The sequence below is a fragment of the Dendrobates tinctorius genome, unplaced genomic scaffold (assembly GCF_039654945.1).
Source record: "Dendrobates tinctorius isolate UK_male_01 unplaced genomic scaffold, ASM3965494v1 ptg000044l, whole genome shotgun sequence".
NCBI lineage: Eukaryota > Metazoa > Chordata > Amphibia > Anura > Dendrobatidae > Dendrobates > Dendrobates tinctorius.
Genome location: NW_027361712.1, coordinates 19,809,507 through 19,833,945, shown reverse-complemented (window position 1 = coordinate 19,833,945; position 24,439 = coordinate 19,809,507). Strand labels below are relative to the sequence as shown.

General features: G+C 39.9%; 1 protein-coding gene across 1 annotated transcript; it reads left to right on the top strand.

Annotated features, from left to right (window-relative positions):
* Nucleotides 1-82: 82 nt before the first annotated feature.
* LOC141089105 (myosin-6) lies at nucleotides 83-20,888 on the top strand. The gene is made up of 37 exons (XM_073575398.1): nucleotides 83-283; nucleotides 1,929-2,072; nucleotides 2,198-2,354; nucleotides 2,774-2,801; nucleotides 2,886-2,991; nucleotides 3,431-3,523; nucleotides 3,759-3,822; nucleotides 4,951-5,049; nucleotides 5,166-5,269; nucleotides 5,447-5,585; nucleotides 7,011-7,129; nucleotides 7,220-7,369; nucleotides 8,307-8,477; nucleotides 8,623-8,932; nucleotides 9,013-9,083; nucleotides 9,236-9,323; nucleotides 9,634-9,751; nucleotides 9,835-9,958; nucleotides 10,095-10,231; nucleotides 10,361-10,616; nucleotides 10,743-10,985; nucleotides 11,071-11,247; nucleotides 11,341-11,486; nucleotides 11,611-11,701; nucleotides 11,885-12,274; nucleotides 12,669-12,914; nucleotides 13,278-13,474; nucleotides 13,937-14,120; nucleotides 14,197-14,362; nucleotides 15,912-16,036; nucleotides 16,140-16,448; nucleotides 16,536-16,739; nucleotides 16,915-17,040; nucleotides 17,139-17,414; nucleotides 19,684-19,779; nucleotides 19,870-20,004; nucleotides 20,779-20,888. The coding sequence occupies exons 1-37, from the start codon at nucleotides 83-85 to the stop codon at nucleotides 20,800-20,802; spliced, it is 5,814 nt and encodes a 1,937-aa protein (XP_073431499.1). The 3' UTR covers nucleotides 20,803-20,888.
* Nucleotides 20,889-24,439: the final 3,551 nt, after the last annotated feature.

The following is a 24,439-nucleotide window of genomic DNA, read 5'->3' as shown; positions in this document are numbered from 1 at the left end:
TGGGAAAGGTTGAACTTGATGGGCCCATGTCTTTTCTGATAACCTATGCAACGAATTCTTTACTCTTCTTGCAGATTTCACAATGGGTGACGCAGCTATGGCAGATTTTGGGGCTGCAGCCTCCTACCTCCGAAAGTCTGACAAGGAACGGCTAGAGGCCCAGACTCGTCTTTTTGATATTAAGACTGAAGTTTTCATCCCAGACCCACAGGAAGAATATGTAAAAGCCAAAATCACCAGTCGTGAAGGAGGGAAAGTTACAGCTAATACTGAATCTGGAAAGGTATGATACTGTATAAGATGAGGTGTGAGGTTAATGGTGTAGCGGGGTGGAAATGTCATAAGTGGAACATATGCAGATGCACTGGGGCCTTACAGGCAACTAATGACACAATAACAAAGGCTCCATAGTTTAACTCAAAACATATTTGAATTCTGAACCATTAGATTTAGGATTGACTAGAGTCAATATAAGGATAAAGGTGCTCTTTCGTGACATTGTCTCTTTATAAGATAACTCTTAACAGCAAGGAGCACAAAAACAATTCTTCCACAGGTGCCTCGTCACTTCTATGTACACCAGTGGGTGTACTGTAGGCACTGACATTGTCCATTGTGTGTTATGGTGTTTTTTATAGTAATATGAAGTGCATTTTTATATATATATATACTATATACACTCACTGGCCACTTTATTAGGTACACCATGCTAGTAACAGGTTGGACCCTCTTTTGCCATCAGAACTGCCTCAATTCTTCGTGGCAGAGATTCAACAAGGTGCTGGAAGCATTCCTCAGAGATTTTGGACCATATTGACATGATGGCATCACACAGTTGGCGCAGATTTGTCGGCTGCACATCCCAGATGCGAATCTCCCGTTCCACCACATCCCAAAGATGCTCTATTGGATTGAGATCTGGTGACTGAGGAGGCCATTTGAGTACAGTGAACTCATTGTCATGTTCAAGAAACCAATCTGAGATGATTCGAGCTTTATGACATGGCGCATTATCCTGCTGAAAGTAGCCATCAGATGTTGGGTACATTGTGGTCATAAAGGGATGGACATGGTCAGCAACAATACTCAGGTAGGCTGTGGCGTTGCAACGATGCTCAATTGGTACCAAGGGGCCCAAAGAGTGCCAAGAAAAAATTCCCCACACCATGACACCACCACCACCAGCCTGAACCGTTGATACAAGGCAGGATGGATCCATGCTTTCATGTTGTTTACACCAAATTCTGACCCTACCATCCGAATGTCGCAGCAGAAATCGAGACTCATCAGACCAGGCAACGTTTTTCCAATCTTCTACTGTCCAATTTCGATGAGCTTGTGCAAATTTTAGCCTCAGTTTCCTGTTCTTAGCTGAGAGGAGTGGTACCCGGTGTGGTCTTCTGCTGCTGTAGCCCATCTGCCTCAAAGTTCAACGCACTGTGCGTTCAGAGATGCTCTTCTGCCTACCTTGGTTGTAACGGGTGGCAATTTGAGTCACTGTTGCCTTTCTATCAGCTCGAACCAGTCTGCCCATTCTCCTCTGACCTCTGGCATCAACAAGGCATTTCCGGCCACAGAACTGCCGCTCACTGGATTTTTTTTCTTTTTCGGACCATTCTCTGTAAACCCTAGAGATGGTTGTGCGTGAAAATCCCAGTAGATCAGCAGTTTCTGAAATACTCAGACCAGCCCTTCTGGCACCAACAATCATGCCACGTTCAAAGGCACTCAAATCACCTTTCTTCCCCATACTGATGCTCGGTTTGAACTGCAGGAGATTGTCTTGACCATGTCTACATGCCTAAATGCACTGAGTTGCCGCCATGTGATTGGCTGATTAGAAATTAAGTCATAACACACAGTTGGACAGGTGTACCTAATAAAGTGGCCAGTGAGTGTGTATTTATATATATTTTTCTTTATTCCAGACGGTTACTGTGAAAGAAGCTGACATTCACCAACAAAACCCTCCCAAGTTTGATAAAATTGAGGACATGGCGATGTTGACTTTCTTGCACGAACCAGCCGTGCTGTACAACCTCAAAGAGCGTTATGCAGCCTGGATGATCTATGTGAGTGACTAAAGCTGTTTGTCACCCGTCATATTGTAATATTATATATATTACATAATGAAAAAAACGTAGGTTACAAAAGATACAATTCTAAGTTAAACATATGTTATTTTCTCGCCCCTCAGACATATTCAGGACTGTTCTGTGTGACAGTGAACCCCTACAAGTGGCTTCCTGTGTATAATGCAGAGGTTGTGGCCGCTTATCGTGGGAAGAAGAGGAGTGAAGCTCCACCTCACATCTTCTCCATCTCTGACAATGCCTATCAGTACATGCTGACAGGTCTGACCCCTTCATTTTTGTATGTATTTGTACCATATACATTGGGGAAAATAAGTATTTGATACACTGCCGATTTTGCAAGTTTTCGCACCTACAAGGAATATAGAGGTCTTTATTTTTTATCGTAGTTACACTTCAACTGTGAGAGACAGAATCTAAAAATATAAAAAAAAACAAACAGAAAATCACATTGCATGATTTTTGTATAATTAATTTGCATTTTGTTGCATGAAATAAGTTTTTGATCACCTACCAACCAGCAATGTATGTACTGCTACTGTTTCTGGATTATATTTAGTCTCTCACCATCAACTACAAGAAAAATAAATTTACGGTAATATACACACCATATAAAATGCTGTTTATAATGTTTTCTGAGGAAAGTGAGACACTTAATAGGATTTTTTCCTTTTCCTCAGATCGTGAGAATCAGTCCATCCTTATCACGTGAGTTTGTCATTTAGATTGTGTTATTCGTGTAATTTGCCGTTCAATCACTGATTTGCTTGTTTTCTACTTAATGCTCCTTAGTGGAGAATCTGGTGCCGGGAAGACTGTGAACACTAAGCGTGTCATCCAGTACTTTGCCAGTATTGCGGCCATTGGAGGAAAAAAGGATGCAGCAGGTGCCAACAAGGTAATGGGCAATACAATTGGGTGGTAGGTCAAGTCAATGAAAGTACAAATAAGGAGGTGAAATGAGAGTATAATAGTAATAACCACAGTTACAGGAAAATTCCCACTATGAACATTATGACCTATATAAATGATAGGTAATACAATTATGATCACCAAAGGCCTCATTGCACACAGAAATTGATGTGTTATGTCTTTCTTTATGAGCCCCATGTGCAAGCTTATCTGCTGATCCACTCAAATTGCTCCTCACCATGGTCATGTAGTGTAGGTTGAAAATGAATCAAGGACTCCTGTTCTAGTGACGGACTCAGTGATGAAGCCTCCAGCAATCATACATTTATCCCCTATTCTATGGGAATTTTAATTGCAAGGAATTGGAAATATAATGATTATTACAGTAGATGTATGTGGCAATAACCCATAAAACTTAATTTTAGGGAACTCTGGAGGATCAAATTATCCAGGCTAACCCTGCATTGGAGGCTTTTGGCAATGCAAAGACTGTCAGAAATGACAACTCCTCCCGATTCGTAAGTCTTTATTTTTATACTCCATTGTTTTCCCTCTTGTCTTATTTGACTAGTTTCTTTATCACTATACACCCTGATGTCTATAGTTCTATTGTACATCAATTGTACCCTTGTTATATTCTCTACGTGTTTTGGTTTTCTTCCTTAGTCTTTGACGTAAGTGTATTTCCTAGATTCCTAGTCAGAGGTGTTCACTTTTTCTACCTCCATTTCTTTTTTTTTCATCACTGTTCAGGGTAAATTCATCCGAATCCACTTTGGAGCCTCTGGAAAGCTGGCTTCTGCTGACATAGAAACCTGTGAGTTTTCTTCAACTTTCCAAGACATATAAATTAGGATTATAAAGAACTACTGACTACAACAGTGATTGTAAAACCTTTCTGCCAAAGAGGAAAGAATGAACTATCATGTACACATCAAAATCGCTCTATATTTCTGTATAATATTGGGCTTAGCACAAGGCTGTCATTGTGACGGCAGTTTAAGCATTACATGTCTCCAACGTAGAATGTTTTGTACATCCGATTCTAAACATTTTTAAATTAATTAAATGTGGAGTCCTCTGCTAGAGAACCTCAGACTGTGTTTCAGGGATCTCCAGTATTCCACATGGATGATACAGTATTTATTACGTTCTGATTACTATGAACGAGTGATGAGTGAGTATCCTTGTTACTCGGGTTTCCCCGAGCATGCTCGGGTGATCTCCAAGTATTTTGTAGTGCTCAGAGATTTAGTTTTCATTGCTGCAGCTGCATGATTTGCGGCAGCTAGACAGGCTGGATACATGAGGCGATTCCCTAACAAACAGGCATTCCTCACATGTATTCAGGCTGTACAGCAGCCGCAAATCATGCAGCTGAGGCTACGAAAACTAAATCTCCAAGCACTACAAAATACTTGGAGGAAACCCGAGCAACAAGTATACTCACTCATCACTACTATGAATATGATAAACAAGTGAAGTCTTATTTAAGATAATTAGCTACTACAGGTTCATTTTTATTATACCCTATTACCCTCTTCGATAAAGAGGTCCTTCCGAGATTGGAAGTTATCCCCTATTTATATTGAGACCCCTACTGATCCTGAGAACCAAAGCTCTGAAGTTCCCTATGTGAATGGTGTGGTGGGCAATCATGCACACCTTCGTTCCATCCATTCTCTGTAGGAGGTAGCAAAGCTCAGTGATCAGGTGGTCTTCGGTACTCACATTAAAAAAAAGAACGCAGCAGATTTGTACATGTTGGACCACTGCTGTATTCACACAGGCTCTTTGGAGCCCCCGTTCTTGGGATCGGTGGGGATCTCAGAGATCAGAGTCCAAGCAATTGGAAGTTATCTTCTAGCCTATGAATAGGGGATAACTTTCCAAATTTGATGCAACGCCTTTAACTTCTATAACTCAAGCTCTTGTCACTTACCAGATCTCCTGGAGAAATCCCGTGTCATCTTCCAGCTGAAGTCTGAAAGAGATTATCACATCTTTTACCAGATTTTATCTAATAAAAAGCCAGAACTTCTTGGTGAGCATTTCATTGCTTATAAGCCAACATAGTCAGAATTTAGATGCCAGGTTTTTATTATATTCTATATAGAATTTTAATTTACTTATCACTTTTTTTGGGCTTCTTAATTGCAGACATGCTTCTGGTCACTAACAATCCATATGACTATGCCTATATCTCCCAAGGAGAAGTCACAGTTGCCTCCATAGATGACGCTGATGAACTTATGGCAACAGATGTAAGATTTGTGATTTACATACCCTATCATGAGAATCCTCCTTTCTCTTCTATTTAATCTATCCCAAATTTATGTCAACATTTTTTTTCTTATTTAGAACTGTCTGCCTCTGCCCAAAATATTCAGTTTAGTTTCAATATGACATTTCTGCTCTCTTTCCTTTTTTCCTGGACAAAGAATGCCTTTGATGTTCTGGGCTTTACCGCTGATGAAAAAGTTGGGGTTTACAAGCTAACTGGAGCCATTATGCATTCTGGAAACATGAAATTCAAGCAGAAGCAAAGGGAAGAGCAGGCAGAGCCTGATGGAACTGAAGGTATATCTGCATAAAATTTTAATGGCTGAATGTAAACAGAATTAACTGAGCAGGAAGGTTGTTCCCAACATCTTGGAGAAGTATCTATAGATTTTCTGTAGATGTAGGCTTGCACAAATCCTTTTGTCTCTTCATGTAATTCCAGACAAGCTTGATGTGGTTAAAATCAGAGCTCTGTGGGGTCAATATTATCACTTCCCGTACTCCTTGTTCTTCTTTACACTGAATATATTTCTTAATGACATCGGCTATATGCTTGGGGTTGTTGTCCTGCAGAAGAATAAATTTGGAGCCAATCAGACACCTCCCTAATGGCATTGCATGATGGATAGGTATCAGTCTGTATTTTTCAGCATTGAAGACACAATTAACTTTCACAAACTTCCTATTTCGATTTCCATCTGAAATGCAGCCTCAACCTTGCAAGGAACCTCCACCATGCTTCACTGTTGCCTGCAGACACTCATTATTGCACTGCTCTCTTGCCTGTTGGCAAACAAACTTACTTCTGTTACAGCCAAAAAAATCAAATTTTGACTCATAAGTGCAGACATCCTGCTGGCATTTTTCTTCCCCGTAGTCAATATGTTTTCTTGCATCGTTAAGCTATTTGGTTTTGTTTACATGTCAAAGATGTGGTTTTTGGCTGCAATTCTTCTGACCAGACTTCTCCAAACAGTAGATGGGTGCATCTATGTTCCACTGTTTACTACCATTTCTAAGCTGATGGCATTGCTGGACATACAGAGATTTTGAAGGGAAGCAAGCATGTTGTGTCTTTCATCTGCTTCACTACAATTCTTTGGCCAATCACTGCATCTATGATTCTCAATTTTGCCCATTTCTTGGTGTCTTAAATGCTGGGAAATACAGGCAAATACTTATCCATAATGCAATACCATCTGGGAGGTGTTTTATTGGCTCCAAATGGATTCTGCAGCAGGGAAATGAACCCAAACATATAGCCAATGTCATTAACTACTAAATTCAGCATAAAGAAGAACAAGGAGTCCTGCTAGTGATTTCATGACCACAAGAGAGTCCTGATCTCAAGATCACTGATTCTGTCTTAGTTTTCCAAGATATTTGAGACAACTTCCCTACTGAGTTCCTTCAAAAACTATGTGCAAGTTTACCTAGAAGAATCAATGCTTAGATGCTATTTTGAAGACAAAGGATGATTTCATCAAATATTGATTTGATTTAGATTTGTCTTTTGTTCATTTAAATTACATATTGTAAATTAATAAAGGAATAAACTATAAAAACTTCTATTTATGAAAAAAATCTTACTTTGCAGCTATTTCTCTAAAAATTTGCACAGTACTGTATACTGTATATGCTGAACACATATATGCCTGTGTAATAGATGCGAAATGACCCATATTTGGGCCTTTTGTTAATGATCCTTTCTTGTAAATGTAGAGGCAGACAAAGCTGCTTACTTAATGGGACTAAACTCTGCTGACATCCTTAAGGGTTTGTGTCACCCTCGTGTCAAGGTTGGGAATGAGTATGTCACCAAGGGGCAAAATGTCCAACAGGTTAGGAATACGTATTTAATGTTGCCATTTGCTTTTTCTTGATTTTTCTTGTCCACCCCATTTCATTGTAGACTCTTTTTTTATGTTCAGGTGAACTACTCCATGGGTGCTCTGGCCAAGTCAGTGTACGAGAAGATGTTCTTATGGATGGTAGTGAGAATTAACACCACTCTGGAGACCAAGCAGCCTCGACAATACTTCATTGGTGTGCTGGACATTGCTGGGTTTGAGATTTTCGATGTAAGCATGGAAAAGCAAAAATATTTACATATGCTATATTAAATTTCAATAGATTAAGTTTTAAAAATTAGTGCGATAACGCATGTATTAATGTTTAATGTTACTGTTATATTAATGTGTATGAGTATCATGTATTAATCTAAGTTGACTGGAAAAAGACTTGGAATCCAATTAATCTGATTTAATTGACTGTTATTTCAATTAACCCTTTCCACTTTAGCCCCGATTCATCATAGTGTTTACGAAGCGCTTTGAAAAGTCACACAGTTTTTGAGCAATGTGAAATTGCACAAAAAAAACTCCTACTTTTGGCATTCTTAAGCCACTTTTGTCCAGCTTTGCCAAAGTAGGTGGAACTGGGAGGAAACAGGGCAAGACAGGTCTTGGCAACTCTCACCTGACAAATTTGTCAAAACTAGCGGTGCACATTATTATTATTATTATTATTATTTATTGTTATAGCGCCATTTATTCCATTGCGCTTTACATGTAGGGAGGGGTATACATAAAAACAAGTACAATAATGTTGAACAATACAAGTCATAACTGGTACAGGAGGAGAGAGTATCCTGCCTGCGATATGTTACTCCAGTCTGGTGAGACACATGCCACTGATAAGATGCTCCAAATTCTTATTTTCTTATTCATAGAAGATGCGCATAGGACTGGACCACTCTTATTTACATACAGTGCGGGAGCATATCAAATGGTATTTTTGGGGGCATTCAGGGGGAGTCAGTAGCTGACAGACACGTTTGTGGAATGCAGCACAGGAGCAGTTAAAAGTGGTGGCATTTGTTCATAGGCTCAAAAACTGGTGACAGGTTCCCTTTAATCTTTGAAAGCCTTTGCAAATTTTTTGTTTCCTTTTTAGTTTTGAATTTGCACATCAGTCTCTCCCATTGATTTTACTTATGGTCTATGTATTTCTCTCTAGTTTAACAGCTTTGAGCAGCTCTGCATTAACTTCACTAATGAGAAGCTACAGCAGTTCTTCAACCACCACATGTTCGTGCTGGAGCAGGAGGAGTACAAAAAGGAGGGGATAGAATGGGAGTTTATAGACTTTGGCATGGACCTGCAGGCCTGTATTGATCTAATAGAGAAGGTGAGAGCATTGCAACAAGGGAGTCATGATGTTTAACGTAAAATCCAACTTTCCTTTTTAGTTTTTATGCTCTGGGTATGCATACTGTATGTTTGTAAATTTTCATTGCTTGACCAATATTCTAGCACACTATTTCTTTCCATAGCCTATGGGTATCATGTCCATTCTTGAAGAGGAGTGTATGTTTCCTAAAGCCTCAGACATGACCTTCAAAGCAAAACTATATGATAATCACCTGGGCAAGTCCAACAACTTCCAGAAACCAAGGAACATCAAAGGGAAGCCTGAGGCTCACTTTGCTCTGGTCCACTATGCTGGTACTGTGGACTATAACATTACGGGCTGGCTGGAGAAGAACAAAGACCCATTGAATGAGACTGTGGTGGGGCTGTACCAGAAGTCATCCCTCAAGCTGCTGGCTCTTCTATTTGCCAACTACGCTGGCGCTGACTCGGGTGGGATATTTCTCCATTAATAATTTATTAATTTTGTTTATAAGTGAAGACCAATAGCATGCTATCTTATCAACTTACAGACACTGGTGGCAAGGGAAAAGGAGGAAAGAAAAAGGGTTCTTCCTTCCAGACAGTTTCTGCTCTACATAGGGTGAGGGTCAAGTTTCCAACTCCATTACTATTTCTGTCCTATTCATTGTCACAAATGATATATATCTCAGATGTTTGTTTTTCACAGTAGAGCCTACAGTATGTTTGTTGTAGGAAATACATCTTTTGTGATCATCCATTCTATTTCAACAGGAGAATCTTAACAAACTAATGACCAACTTGAAAACCACTCACCCACATTTTGTTCGCTGTATCATCCCAAATGAAAGGAAGGCTCCAGGTAATGTTATATGAAATATGCCTTGGTTGTGTACAGTACAATAAAAGCTTTTGGTGTGTCAATCTCATCTCATTGATGGACATATCACAGGTCTATGCAACTGCTTCCTATCAGAAACCTGTTATTGGGGGGAGAAAAGCTTGGGGTGCATTAATCAAGTGATCAGTGAGGATCATAGCATTTGGACTCTCAATTAACTAACCTATTTATCATTTTAGAAACGTTTGCTATTGGAAGAACCTATTTAAGTACGATAAAAGGCTTTTTTCATTACTTAAACACTTTCAATGTGTGTGTGGGTTTTTTGTAGGGGAGATGGACAATCCCTTGGTAATGCACCAGCTCCGTTGTAATGGTGTGCTGGAAGGTATCAGAATCTGTAGAAAGGGATTTCCCAATCGGATTCTTTATGGTGACTTCAGACAGCGGTAGGATGACATTCCTGTTATCTTTTACATTGTATAAAAAAAATATAATTTAACATTTTCAATAAAAATTTTATTCTCAATAGATATCGAATCTTGAATCCTGCAGCAATTCCTGAAGGGCAGTTCATAGATAGTAAAAAAGGGGCAGAAAAACTTCTAGGATCATTGGAGATTGATCACACTCAGTACAAGTTTGGACATACAAAGGTGACTTTGTAACAGTTAAAGAAAATGTAGCATCATTTTTGCTATTAAATACTAATATTTTTTAAACAAAATGATAGCATGATATAGCTTTGTCATTTGATTGAAATATCAAGTACTATATCAAATTTGCTCATAGGTGTTCTTCAAAGCCGGTCTCTTGGGTCTGCTGGAGGAAATGAGAGACGAGAGACTCTCTAGAATTATTACACGAATTCAAGCACAATCTCGAGGTTTACTAATGAGAAGGGAGTTTAAGAAGATTTTGGAGCGCAGGTGAATTAAACCATACAGTATTATAAGGCGGCAATGGGTTTCCATTTTTTTTATGTAGGATATGTGAAATACGGTACTTATATTATAATTATTTCATTTTATAATTTACTTTGTGTTGTTACATCTCAGAGATGCTCTCTTGGTAATTCAATGGAATATCCGTGCTTTCATGGGAGTCAAGAATTGGCCATGGATGAAGTTGTACTTTAAGATTAAGCCTCTGCTGAAGAGTGCAGAGACAGAAAAAGAAATGGCAAACATGAAGGAAGAGTTCCTGAGGTTGAAAGAAGCCCTGGAAAAATCTGATGCGAGACGCAAGGAACTTGAGGAGAAGATGGTCTCTTTGCTGCAAGAAAAAAATGATCTGCAACTACAAGTTCAAGCTGTACGTACTAAAATATAAAAGTTTAAAAATATGAAAATATGAAAGAAAAAAAATAGTATGTAGGTTTAGGAAACAAGTTGAAAAAGGAAAAATTGATAAAAAAAATTGATTTTCGATATAATACAGGAGCAAGACAACTTAAATGATTCAGAGGAAAGGTGTGACCAGCTGATCAAAAGTAAGATACAGCTAGAAGCCAAGCTAAAAGAGCAAACTGAACGGCTGGAAGACGAAGAGGAGATGAATGCAGAACTGACTGCTAAGAAGAGGAAGCTGGAGGACGAGTGTTCTGAGCTCAAGAAGGATATTGATGACTTAGAGCTCACCTTAGCTAAAGTGGAAAAGGAGAAACATGCCACCGAAAATAAGGTGATCATTTATTTGCCACCACATGTTTTTCTTTTTTTCCTATTACATTAATTCTGATATACATACTGTATATGCTTTTTTGTAGGTCAAGAACTTGACTGAAGAAATGGCAGGTTTAGATGAAATTATTGCTAAACTTACCAAAGAGAAAAAGGCTCTCCAAGAGGCTCATCAGCAAACCCTTGATGACCTTCAAGCAGAAGAAGACAAAGTCAACGTTCTTACTAAATCAAAAGCCAAGCTTGAGCAGCAGGTTGATGACGTAAGTTGTGCAAATCATTTAAAAATGTAAACGATATAACAGTAAAACAGGTAAAGAAGCTGAATCTGGCCACTATCTGCTTGTTCTGCACAGCTTGAAGGATCCTTGGAGCAGGAGAAGAAATTAAGAATGGATCTAGAAAGAGCCAAGCGTAAACTGGAAGGTGATCTAAAATTGACACAAGAGAATGTCATGGATCTTGAGAATGACAAGCAACAACTAGAGGAGAAGTTGAAGAAGTATGATTACCGTAATTTAATTATATTTTCATTATGCAGTTACACTACAAACATGCAAATAGTCTTTATATGTTTCCTACATTACATTTATATAATACATGCTATCATTATCTTCTTGTTACAGGAAAGAATTTGAGATTAGCCAGCAAAGCAGCAAAATTGAAGATGAGCAATTATTGGGCATGCAACTACAAAAGAAACTGAAAGAGAACCAGGTAAGGCAAGACATTTTAATTGTATCCTCAATTTGATGCTAACTGACCCAATATGATTTCAAATACACTTTACAAAGCTATAGTAGGGCCTTTGAACATACACTTATGATTGACCATGTTAGTATTATTTTTATGCTTCCTTTGGTGACTAATAATTGATGCATATATTTCATCTCTCCTAAGGCACGAATTGAGGAGCTGGAGGAGGAACTGGAAGCAGAGAGAACTGCAAGGGCTAAGGTAGAGAAGCTACGCTCTGACCTGTCCAGAGAGTTGGAGGAAATCAGTGAACGTTTAGAAGAAGCTGGAGGAGCCACCTCAGTGCAACTTGAACTTAACAAGAAGCGAGAGGCAGAGTTCCTGAAACTCAGGAGAGATCTAGAGGAATCCACTTTGCAATCAGAGGCCACCGCTGCTACACTAAGAAAGAAGCATGCGGACTCGGTGGCTGAGCTCAGTGAGCAGATTGACAACCTGCAAAGGGTAAAACAGAAATTGGAAAAGGAGAAGAGTGAGCTCAAACTTGAGCTAGATGATGTAGCATCCAACATGGAACAGGTGGTAAAAGCCAAGGTGAGAAACGGAGATTTAAATCTGTGTATAGTCGTTATAGCTCCTTTCTGACGCAGAAAATGTATTTTTGTACAACCAATAACATATGTAAAAAATATGCTTGTAGCTATATAAGCATTATTTGCCCAAAACATGGCTCTGTAAATTTGAGATTAAAACTAGTTGTTAATATAATAACATTGAGAACTTAAATATTGGATGAAAATGGTTGACTAAATTAGATCAGAATACATTAGGAATATTACAAAGAGCATTTGCGAAAACGACGACTTTCATATGCTTATTCCTGTGTGTCATCAGGTTTAATGTATTACATTTGTAGTTGTTTTGATTTAATATATTTAGAAACATATTTTTTAGATTACTTGATTTTATCGTAATTATCTGTTCACAGGCCAACTTAGAAAAGATGTGTCGCACTTTAGAAGACCAAATGAATGAGCATCGGACTAAGTTTGAAGAAGCGCAAAGATCATTGAATGACTTTATATCACAGAAGGCAAAACTGCAAACAGAAAATGGAGAGTTGTCACGTAGACTAGATGAGAAAGAAGCATTAGTATCTCAGCTGACACGAGGAAAACAAACTTACACTCAACAGTTGGAAGACCTTAAAAGACAATTGGAGGAAGAGAATAAGGTAATCTAAGAAATGTTTTAAACTGCGTATTATTGTACCCATTCACATTACAAAGTCAGCAAACGTTTGCCAATATCAGTAAAACCAGCCAATTGTGTTATGTGTATAGGGGCTTCCTAACTCTCCCCTAAGAGATGATATCATGACAAAAAATGTTTGGTAATTGGTCACGTTGAATTTCAGTACCAAATTCTTTTGTTCTCAGGGAAGAGAATCTGCAACCAAAGGTGTCATAAAAACATGCATTTTCAGCTGAACCAGAGTACCTGTGTATGGGACGGGAGTAACTGATGTTTGGCTAATAGATTATTAGCTTGTTATCTCATATTATTAATATAATTCAAAATCTCTTTCTCTGTAAAGGCTAAAAATGCCCTAGCTCATGCTCTTCAGTCTGCCCGCCATGACTGTGATCTGCTCCGAGAGCAGTATGAAGAAGAACAAGAAGCCAAGGCTGAGTTGCAAAGAGTTTTGTCTAAAGCCAATTCAGAAGTGGCCCAATGGAGAACCAAATATGAAACTGATGCCATTCAAAGGACTGAGGAGCTAGAGGAGGCCAAGTGAGTGAGATGATTTAAGATACTAGCACATTAATGTTGATTATGCAGTTTATATGGAATTAACAGGACTTATTTACTTGAACCCATGTATCATTACTTGCTTCCTTGGTTTGATTGATGTGTGTTGTTTTGCTGAATTTTGCTTGGCTCCATCCTGATATTGTTCCAGTAATCTACTGCTTCTCTAACACAGGCAAGTGTCTGAATGTGTCCCAGCTGTAAAATTCCTTCCAACAGAGAAGCTTTTTGCTTGGATTATGTTTCCTGCTTCTGTATAAGACGAGCATAAAGCTTGTTTGTTAGAAGGCTCTTCTTCATTCGGGGCAGCAAAGGTGGGTGAAATAATGCACGACACCTGCTAATATTTGCATGAGTGATGTTTGCTCATTTATCCATCTTGATTACACATCGGCGTAGCCTCCAAATCTGAAAACCTATATGTCATTACACCTTTTTTGATAGGAAGAAACTGGCACAAAGGCTTCAGGAGGCAGAAGAGGCTGTAGAGGCTGTCAATGCAAAATGTTCATCTCTTGAGAAGACAAAACATCGCTTGCAGAATGAAATTGAGGACCTGATGGTCGACCTGGAGAGGTCAAATGCTGCATCTGCAGCACTGGACAAAAAACAAAGGAATTTTGATAAGGTGATTATAATTAACTAATGAGAAAAACATGGAAAATCTCTTGTGGCAAATATGTAATAGACATGTCGATTTTTAGATCCTAGCAGAGTGGAAACAGAAATTTGAAGAGTCACAGACTGAGTTAGAGTCGTCTCAAAAAGAAGCTCGTACACTTAGCACTGAGCTATTCAAGCTAAAGAATGCTTATGAGGAGTCCCTGGAGCATCTTGAAACTTTTAAGAGAGAGAACAAAAACCTCCAAGGTACGTTGTAATAAATATGTCACTATAATCTTCATAATAATCATATGGGCAAACTTTAAATAAAATCCCATTTAAAGAATCCCATGCACATTACAATTTAATCTGCAATTACAATTTAACTTTTTACAAGACCGGTTGACCTTATGATGTGTATTGTTAACTCTTGACTCTAAAGGCCCTTTTACATTTAGCGATGCACCAGCGATCCAACCAGCGATCCGACCCGGTCAGGATCGCTGGTGCATCGCTAAATGATCGCTAGTGAGCTTTCATACAGAAAGATCTCACAGCGATGCAGCAGCGACGCAGCGCACGATACTTACCATTCACACACAGCGATCCTGCGTCCTCCCGCCCGCCTCCACGCGTCGCTGGATGTCACAGCAGGAAGCCCAGCAAGAAGCAGACGACGAGAAATGGAGCCGGACATTCTCGCGCGATCAGCGATGAGCAGCAGGGGAGCCGGTCGCTGGTAAGTATCACACATAGCGATATCGCTAGCAATATCGCTATAACGTCACAAAACCATTGACGTTTTAGCGATATTGATAGCGATATCGCTTAGTGTAAAACCCCCTTTATGTTAGGAATCGGATAAGGTATTTTGAATTAAGGCATCTTATCTTTTGTTCTTCCTGGCGATAAGATGGTACCAAAGGTGTCTCAGAGTGGTTTAAGCCCCCCATACACCTTAGATGGCTGTCAGCTGAACGATGATTTGGACAATTGTTATTACTGAAGCTGTCTCGGCCGTCTCTCCCATATATTGCTTTGCAGAGCACGCCTCTGTTCTGTATAACAAAGTCACTGCAGACATGTCTGAAGGTGGCTTAACTCAAGATAACAAAAGGATCGGCTATCCAAAATGAAACATGCTAGATCCTTAACTCCAACTAGCCATAGACTATTAGCCTGCATTAACCTAATGTGTATGTTGTCCCAGCAGCTAATGTGTAACCTTTAGGCAATGACTGCAGTTTTAACATGGTATTCTAGGTTGCAATAGTTAATAAAAGCAATGGATGATTTATTGGTTGTTAAAGAAGCACTCCTCCCATCAAACTTTTATCCTCTTAATATATTGTAATCATGATATTATATGATACTGTGTACTTACAATTGTTCATTTTGCCTTTCTACCCAGCTTTCTCTTTTCCATTAGGTCTATGACATAATGTGATTAAAAACTGACTAGCTGAATCCTTCTAAGCTTTATGTAGATACAGGAGGTCAATTTTCCCTGCATGAGTCATAAGTTACTGCAAAAGTCCCTGGCAGGGGGAGGAAGGAGCAGCTGGGTCAGGAGGTGCAGTGGTGAATGATTCATGCATGGAAAACAGACTTCCTGTTTCTACATAGAAAAGAGAATAATTATCTATGTAGAAAGGGAAAATGAGCAATTGTAAGAACACAGTGCTATAGAATATGATGATTGCAATATATTAAGAGGATACAAACTTCAATGGCAGTGCTTTCTATATGAACAATGTAGAGACTTGTGGAAAGCAATGAAAAAATGAATTTAATTCAAGAAAGATTTGTTTCACAGAGGAAATCTCAGACCTAACAGAACAACTTGGAGAAGGTGGAAAGAGCATACACGAACTAGAAAAAATTAGAAAACAACTAGAACAGGAGAAAATGGAACTTCAGTCTGCTTTGGAAGAAGCTGAGGTTTGCACATCACTGTATTTGATGAAAAATAGGTTATTTTAGATACTAAAATATAGTCTTTTTTCATTACTATAGCCTAATAACATCTGACTTTCCTTTTCAGGCCTCTTTGGAGCATGAAGAAGGGAAGATTTTACGTACCCAACTTGAGTTCAACCAGTTAAAGTCTGAGATTGAGCGCAAATTGTCAGAGAAGGATGAAGAAATGGAACAACTCAAGAGGAACCACCAGCGTTTGGTGGACTCACTTCAAACGTCACTAGAAGCAGAAACTAGAAGCCGCAATGAGGCTCTTAGGATTAAAAAGAAGATGGAAGGAGACCTTAATGAAATGGAGATTCAGCTTAGTCAGGCCAATCGTTCTGCATCTGAGGCTCACAAACACTTGAAGGTGGCACACAGCAGTCTTAAAGTAAGTTGTTTTTATGAGACATTATGAATGTTTGTTTATAACCAAATGTCAACATAAATTGAAATCTGTCATGGATACCATTCATAGGACAGTCAAATTCAACTGGATGATGCTCTAAGGGCTAACGAAGACTTAAAAGAAAATATCGCAATTGTGGAAAGGAGAAACATGCTTCTCCAAGCTGAACTAGAGGAACTGCGGTCTCTGGTGGAGCAGACAGAAAGAGGACGCAAACTTGCAGAGCAAGAGTTGATAGAAACCAGTGAAAGAGTCCAACTTCTGCACTCACAGGTCAGAAAGAAGCCTTAATATCTTACTGTCCCCAAATCTCATATTGTTCCTTATTTTTTTATAACCTCAAATTCTTGGAACAACTCCCACATACCACTTGTATCCTTTTTATTGCTACAGTAGGTTTATTTTTTAATTCCAAACTTTTGCATTTTTTACCTAATAATCCCATCAGAACACAAGCCTGATTAATCAGAAGAAGAAACTGGAGTCTGATATTTGCCAACTACAGACGGAAGTTGAAGAGGCAGTTCAGGAATGTCGAAATGCAGAAGAAAAGGCCAAGAAAGCAATTACCGATGTATGTAAACAGAAAATATTCAGTTCTTTGTGACCTATTCATGATGGCAGAAAAAAATATTCAGAAATAGTAATACTTTTCACATTTTTTACTGATAGGCGGCCATGATGGCGGAGGAATTAAAGAAGGAGCAAGACACCAGTGCTCACTTAGAGAGAATGAAAAAAAATATGGAGCAAACAATCAAGGATCTCCAGCAGCGCCTGGATGAGGCTGAGCAGATTGCCATGAAGGGTGGTAAGAAGCAGCTGCAGAAACTGGAGGCTCGAGTCCGGGAACTGGATAATGAGCTGGAGGCTGAGCAGAAGCGCAATTCAGAATCTGTGAAGGGGGTCAGAAAGTATGAGAGACGCATTAAAGAGCTCACTTACCAGGTATGATATAAAGATTAAAGTTTTTTGAAAGCTGAATTAAAGAGAATGTGTCATAAAAATGTTTTTCAACTATTTAAAAAGTAATAATATTTTATTTTTTCATATTTTTTTTAATAGTATAAAATATGAAAAATAATTTAGAAAAGTTTGATATTTTCCAATTTAAAACACTAGAGGGAGCAACTACTTAATTTGTCAGGAAAACCTAGTGTACTGCTAGCTCGCATTACCACTGCAGTAAATGTGGGCTGGATCTGTTTGCATGTGTCTGATGTAACTCCTCCCCCAATGGGTGTTTGCAAAAGATTAAGGGAAGATGAATTTTAGCATGACAGCGTGGAGCCATTTTGTTGGTGACTGCAAAGTGATACTGAGATGTGGATAGTGTCACTGAGGATGGCCAACAGTACTGATTCTGTTGGTGCTGCTCCACATATCACGCGCTGGGATTAGATATGCGGATTGTATGACGCGGTGGGATTAGATATGCAGACTTTATCACAGGCTGGAATTAGGTATGTTGACTGTATGACAAACTAGGATTAACTACAATGACTGTATCAGGTGCTGGGATTAGATACGCGTACTGTATCACGACCTGGGATTAGATACGTGGAGTGTATCATGCGCTGGGATTAGATTCGCAGAGTGTATCACATGGGATTAGATAAAGGACTCAGTATAGGGTATCACACAGGCCTCAGCACAGTGTATCACATGATAGTATTAGATACAAGGCTCAGCGTAGTGTATCACACAATATGGGGGGTTAGATACACAGACTGTGTCACAGATGATGAGATTTGATGCACGGACCAGCGGACCATGTCACACATGATGGGATTTGATGCACAGATCAGCGGACTGTGTCATACATTATGGACTTAGGCTAGTTTCACACTAGCGTTTTGGAGCGCAGCGACGGCCTGCGCATGGCCGCCGCTAAGCCCCGCCCCCTGCCGCGCCCCCACCGTTAGCTCCGCCCACCGGCGCATGACGCTGCATGCGCCCTGCATCCCCTATCTTTATCACAGGGGGGCGCAGGCCGTGCGCAGTATGCGTTTGGCGGCGCATGCGTCCTTTTGACGGTGCGCCGACCTGCGCCAAACGCAACCTGCTGCATTTTGGTTGCGTCGGCGCACCGTCAAAAAGGCGCATGCGCCGCCAAACGCATACTGCGCACGGCCTGCGCCCCCTGTGATAAAGATAGGGGACGCAGGGCGCATGCAGCGTCATGCGCCGGTGGGCGGAGCTACCGGCGGGGGCGGGGCTTAGCGGCGGCCGTGCGCAGGCCGTCGCTGCGCTCCAAAACGCAAGTGTGAAACTAGCCTTAGATGCACAGCCAAGCAGACATGCCACACATGATGGGATTTGATGCATGCCTATGCTCGTTCAGTCTAAAGCCTCATTCAGATGTCTGATATGCAGGGATGTCTGAATGAGGCTTTACTGTTGACTTCAATGTGCTTTCAGACGCAGCAGTAAATCCTCATTCAGACGTCTAGGCACCACACACAGTTGTCTGAAAGAGGCATTACACTGAGCGAGTAGAGCCGAGTTAGTGTTCAGAACACAGCAGCATGATGATTACACTGCTATGTTCTGAACACTGCGGTGGCATCTGTGGTGAGCACAGGTCGGCAGCCTGACATTGCACTACTTCCAGGCTACTGACCTGTTTTCACCATTGGAAGACGTTACTGCTGCAGCACCGCTCTCATCATTCAGAGCAGCCCTGTGGCGGTGACTTCTTCCAGCGATAAGTACAGCTTGACAACCTGACCCCGGACTTCCTGTCACAGCTGCAGCCCATCCTGTACACACCAGATTTACACCGTCACCACTCACTACTCACTGCTCCTGTCACCGCTTGCCACAGAACACTGTCAGCGGTGACAGGGAAATTGTAGTTCAGAGCACGGCTATGGACTACAATAAAACTGCACCCAACTCCTCCCACAGGTGTGAACTGGGCAGCACAGCGGGCATATCCAGTTCACAACAGAGGCAGCCAACATAGGAGACGCAGCCAGACACTGACCGCGTCTGCTATGCTCAAGGGCTGCTGTATTTCACTATGTAAGTCTTGTGCCCAGACATTTACACACAAGCAATAAAAATATATTAAAAATAATTGATTATATATGCAATAATTATAAATACAAATACAAAAATTGCAACACATTCCCTTTAAGATCATGTAAAAGGTTAAATGTGTATAAATACATTAATGTGTATATTTTTATTGATATAATTGTTTCTTCTGTAGACTGAAGAGGACAAAAAGAACTTGGCTCGTCTGCAGGACCTGGTTGATAAGCTGCAACTAAAAGTCAAGGCTTATAAGAGACAAGCAGAAGAAGCTGTAAGTATATTAATTAACCCAAACTGGTCCATTCTTCCATGTTCGTTATGAAACATGTTATTAAACAAATTTTTGGTATTTCACCTATAGGAGGAACAAGCCAACACAAACTTGGCCAAATTCCGTAAAGTCCAGCATGAGCTTGATGAAGCCGAAGAACGGGCAGACATTGCAGAGTCTCAAGTCAACAAGTTGAGAGCCAAAAGCAGAGATGTGGGAGGCAAGGTCAGTGTTGTCAATCTCGATAAACTTAGTACGTTTTATAATAGAATAGTAATAAGTAGTAAATTAGTTATCATCTCTGAGACTCAAGAAAAATAAGACAAAATAAGTCAGTTATGTTAGTATTTTCTGATATTTGGTCTTGACTCTCCTGTTGCTACTGTTTCCTACTTATGCAACCATCAATGGTGATAGAAAGATACATGATATTGAACCCCCTGATCATATGTTGTCATACATTAGTTAAGTGTGAATTATAAAAGGTCTATCGTGTATGCATAAAACTAAACAGGCCTGTATGAAGAATATTATCATCCACAAGCATTTCGGACCATGACAGTCCACGTTAATGATGGACAGTTTGGGTTGGCATTAGAGTTGGTGCAAATCGATTCACAGGAACCAGTTTATCAGCCATGACAGTAATCTCTAGCCTCTAGATGAGAATCACCTCTTATATGACTGCATTACTGGCTTCTGTTTTAATTAAGCGGCCTGGTGCAATGTCATGTCAATGTTATGACGTGATACACATATGACACCTTGCCAGGCTGGCAAATCAAAAGAAGAGCTATAGATTTTTGAAGGTAGTAGGTGATTCTTAAGGCTCCTGTTCAGCAGCTACAGATTACTTTTGTGTTTGACAGACTAGATCCTGAGAGCCGATTCATACCGACGCTAGATGGCATTATTCTAAATTATTGTAATTATTTACTTGATTTATTGAAAGTTTCATCAGTTTCTGATATACTTTATTTTTGTGTTCTATTTCAACAGCAAAAACTCCATGATGAAGAATAGATCTGTTCCTTCAAGCTCTAGAGATTATGAAACTACTGTACATACCATGTAAACAAAGCTAAAATAAAGAGTGTCTGCAAAATGCATCCCTTAATAGCTGGATGTGTCTTCCTTATACAGTTACACTTGTACTGTGCTTTATATACAATGACACCATCTTCCTAAAATAGGTTACAGTCAATAAGCCAATCTATATAGCCCTAATCCCACATTGTACAGCTGCTTGTTTGTATCTTGATCTCTCTCCAGCGCCGCTCCTCTTCTCACTCACGTGACTACAATTGTGACTCACCAAATCACACTGAAGTCTATGTATGAGATGGAAGTCAGTTTTACAATGTAAAGTGGAGCAAAGAAAGGTGGCACTCACCAAAGCTTCAGAAACCATAATCCTTTATTCAAATGAGGACATCAGGGGGAGCGGTGGGCAAGGCGTGTGCGGGATAGTGATAAGCTGGAGGAAGGCTGTTTTGCGCTGCAAATTGCGCTTCTATGGGTCCATTCACAGTGTAAGCTTGTAGAGCCCTTGCAGACCAGACAGGCCCAAATGCATCTGCACTAAGTAGGGACTGACAAGTGTAAGGAACTTTGACGCAGTTTGTCAGCTTCCGTATTAAGGCCTTAATATCAACCAATACCTTACATATATTGATGTTTGTTGTGCACGTTTTATATTTTTTCCAGGGTGCAGTTGGGCCCAAATGGTTCTGCAAACTTGTGGCCTCTGTTCACACGGGATGCATTCTAGTTGGCACTGGGCAGCCCCCCTATATGGTGTTACTAAGAGGTTGTTAGCCAGAAGCCCTGCATTCCCTGTGTGGACACTGCCACATGCGGATTATTTCTTCTGCACTGGTGTACCACACGGCCAATCCCTGATTGTAGGCTGGCTGTTTCATTTGTATTTATGCACCTGTGCAGCTGCCATTTTACTTGGGTCAGCTGCACCCTGGATTAGTGCAGATGCATTTGGGCCTGTCTGGTCTGTAGCTGAATTTTTTGGAGGATTTTTTCCTCTTTTTGTGGTCTTCATGTTAGAGCCCTTGCAGAGTCAGAATGCTCCATAGACTTACATTGGAAAAGTGACTTCCGGCTCACACATAGATCCCAGTGTGATCCAGCGAGCCGGCATTGCATTCATGTGAGTGGGAAAAAGAGTGGAGCTGGAACCTGGCGGGGAAGACAACAATATGTATGTATTTTAACCAGACTTATACATATGTGCTAAGCATCTCCATTTTTTCTGTTTGGAAGTGACAGTTGGTCTTTTGATATTTGTATATTGGCTCTCTGACTGAGCACTCCACCCACCAGCCTGTGGCGTTTTTTTTAGTTGCAGCAAGATCCTACCCATAAATGCAGACTTCAGCCTAGGAGAGGATTCACATTAGATACAGGTTCCCAGCAACCAAAGATCGCCTTGCCATTGGCTGCTGGGCCCGCATCAATTGGCCAAATTATGTGCTCAGCATCTCCATTTTTTACTTATTATCTAGAGTAGTAATGCAATTCAAATTTCATATATTTCCTGTTTACATGCTATATATAGCACTACAGAGTGCAAGACTCTCAGTTTGCACCTGTACACACAAGTTTTTCTGTTTGGAAGTGACAGTCAGTCTTTTTTTATTAGCCAAAGAGACAGCACAGAGACCAAAGGTAATCCTGAAGGAGCTACAAAGTTCCCAAGCAAAGACTGAAGTATCTGTCCATTCAACCACAATAAGCCATACACTCCATATAGGTGGTCTTTTTGGCCTTTTTAGAAGACTGGACAGAAAAAAGCCTTTATTTACACACAAAAATTGTAAGGCTCATTTTGAGTTTGGAAAAAGACGTTGGAGACTACCCAAATGTATGGAGAAAGTTGCTAGTGTCAGATGAGACCAAAATTTAACTTTTTGGCCACCAAGGTAAACGCTATGTCTGGCTCCAAACCAACACAGCTCAACGCCCCAAGAACACCATCACCACACTGAAACGTGGTGGCAGCATCATGCTGTGGGATGTTTTTCGGCAACAGGAACAGGGTAAATGGTCCAAGTTGAGGGGAAGATGGATGGTGAGAAAAACCTTTCAGTCTCTCAGTGATTTGAGACTGGGACGAAGGTTCACTTTCCAACAAGACAATGGCCTAAAGCAACACTCGAGTGGTTTAAGGGGAAACATGTAAATGTATTGGAGTGGCCTAGTAAAAGCCCAGACCTTAATCCAATTGAGAATCTGTGGTTAGACTTTAAGATTGCTTTTTACCAGAGGAATCATCTAACTTGAAGGAGCTGGAGCCATTTTGCTTGAGGAATAGGCAAAAATCCCAGTGGCAACATGTGGAAAGCTTGTAGAGACCTATTCAAAGCAACTTGCAGCTGTTATTGCCGCAAAAGGAGGCTCTACAAGGTAATGACTTTAGGGGGGGGTGAAATGTCATGCACACTGATGTTTTCAGTTATTTTGTCCTATTTGTTGTTTGTTGTTAACTGAAAATATTTTGTTGTTTGTTTATGTTTTCCTATTTGTTGTGAAACAAACAACAAATAAAGAGAAAAACAAATGTTCATAGTTGTAGGCATGTTTTTTACATACAAACCTGATACAAACCCTCAAAAAAACAGTCAAATTCCAGGTTGTGAGGCAGCAAAACGCAAAAAAACGCCACGGGGGTAAATTCTTTCTCAAGCCACTATATATATTTGAAGAACAACCTAAGAGTTGAGTTTACTGGATTATGAGAAAAATAGAAAATTCTAGTCCTTGCGAAGGCCAAATCTACCTTGACACTATTATGAGATTCCAAATGAATCCTATAGAACAATGGCCATGGTCCAGGGATCTCTCACGTATGTTATCTCGATCATAAAAACTTTGGGGACACATGTTCATGTTACAAAAGAGAGTGCTGGGATATTGTGAACCTATTACCGCTCATGTAAAATATATCTTCGCCTCTTTTCCCATAATCTTTGTTATGCCATCAGTCAATTAGAGCATACATGAAGAGCATTAGCGATAACAGAATCCCATTGACAGAAACCAAAATAACATCTGCCCTTAAAGGACTTGCCTAGATTGGTGGGACTCTGACACCTAGCACCCCCAATTATCAACTATTTTTAACTCCTGCTACAGCCAGGTGTACACATGGTACAAAGCCAAACATTACAGCTTTGATGAACTGTTGTTGCTGTGTTAAGGTTTGGGAAATAGCTCCTAAGATGAAGATTTGATAGAGTATATTAGGAAGAAGACGTCTAATTCTGGATTACCAACCGTATAGAAATTCCAAAACAGTCTGTAAAAAATGGCACCTTTTTGCCCTGTCCATAATTTTTTTTTAAGGCAGCCATGATTTTTTTAAGCTGTAGAAAGTTATATGGATTATTTTTACTGTAATTATCTTCATTTTAGAGTTTGCAGTGAATGCAGTTAATGTCTTCATATCAGAATTATGGGCTGTAGGTATGGATCCCTTATAATCATAATGATTTATTATTGCTTTCCAGTGTGACTGTAAAAAATATTCCTTGGCTGTGATTTTTTGATAGGCTTTCTAGAAAGAAATAAAAAGTCAAGTTGGCAACTCTGATCTAATTTCACTTCTCTATTAACAAATACTAAAAAACAGTTTTTGAGCCTTAAT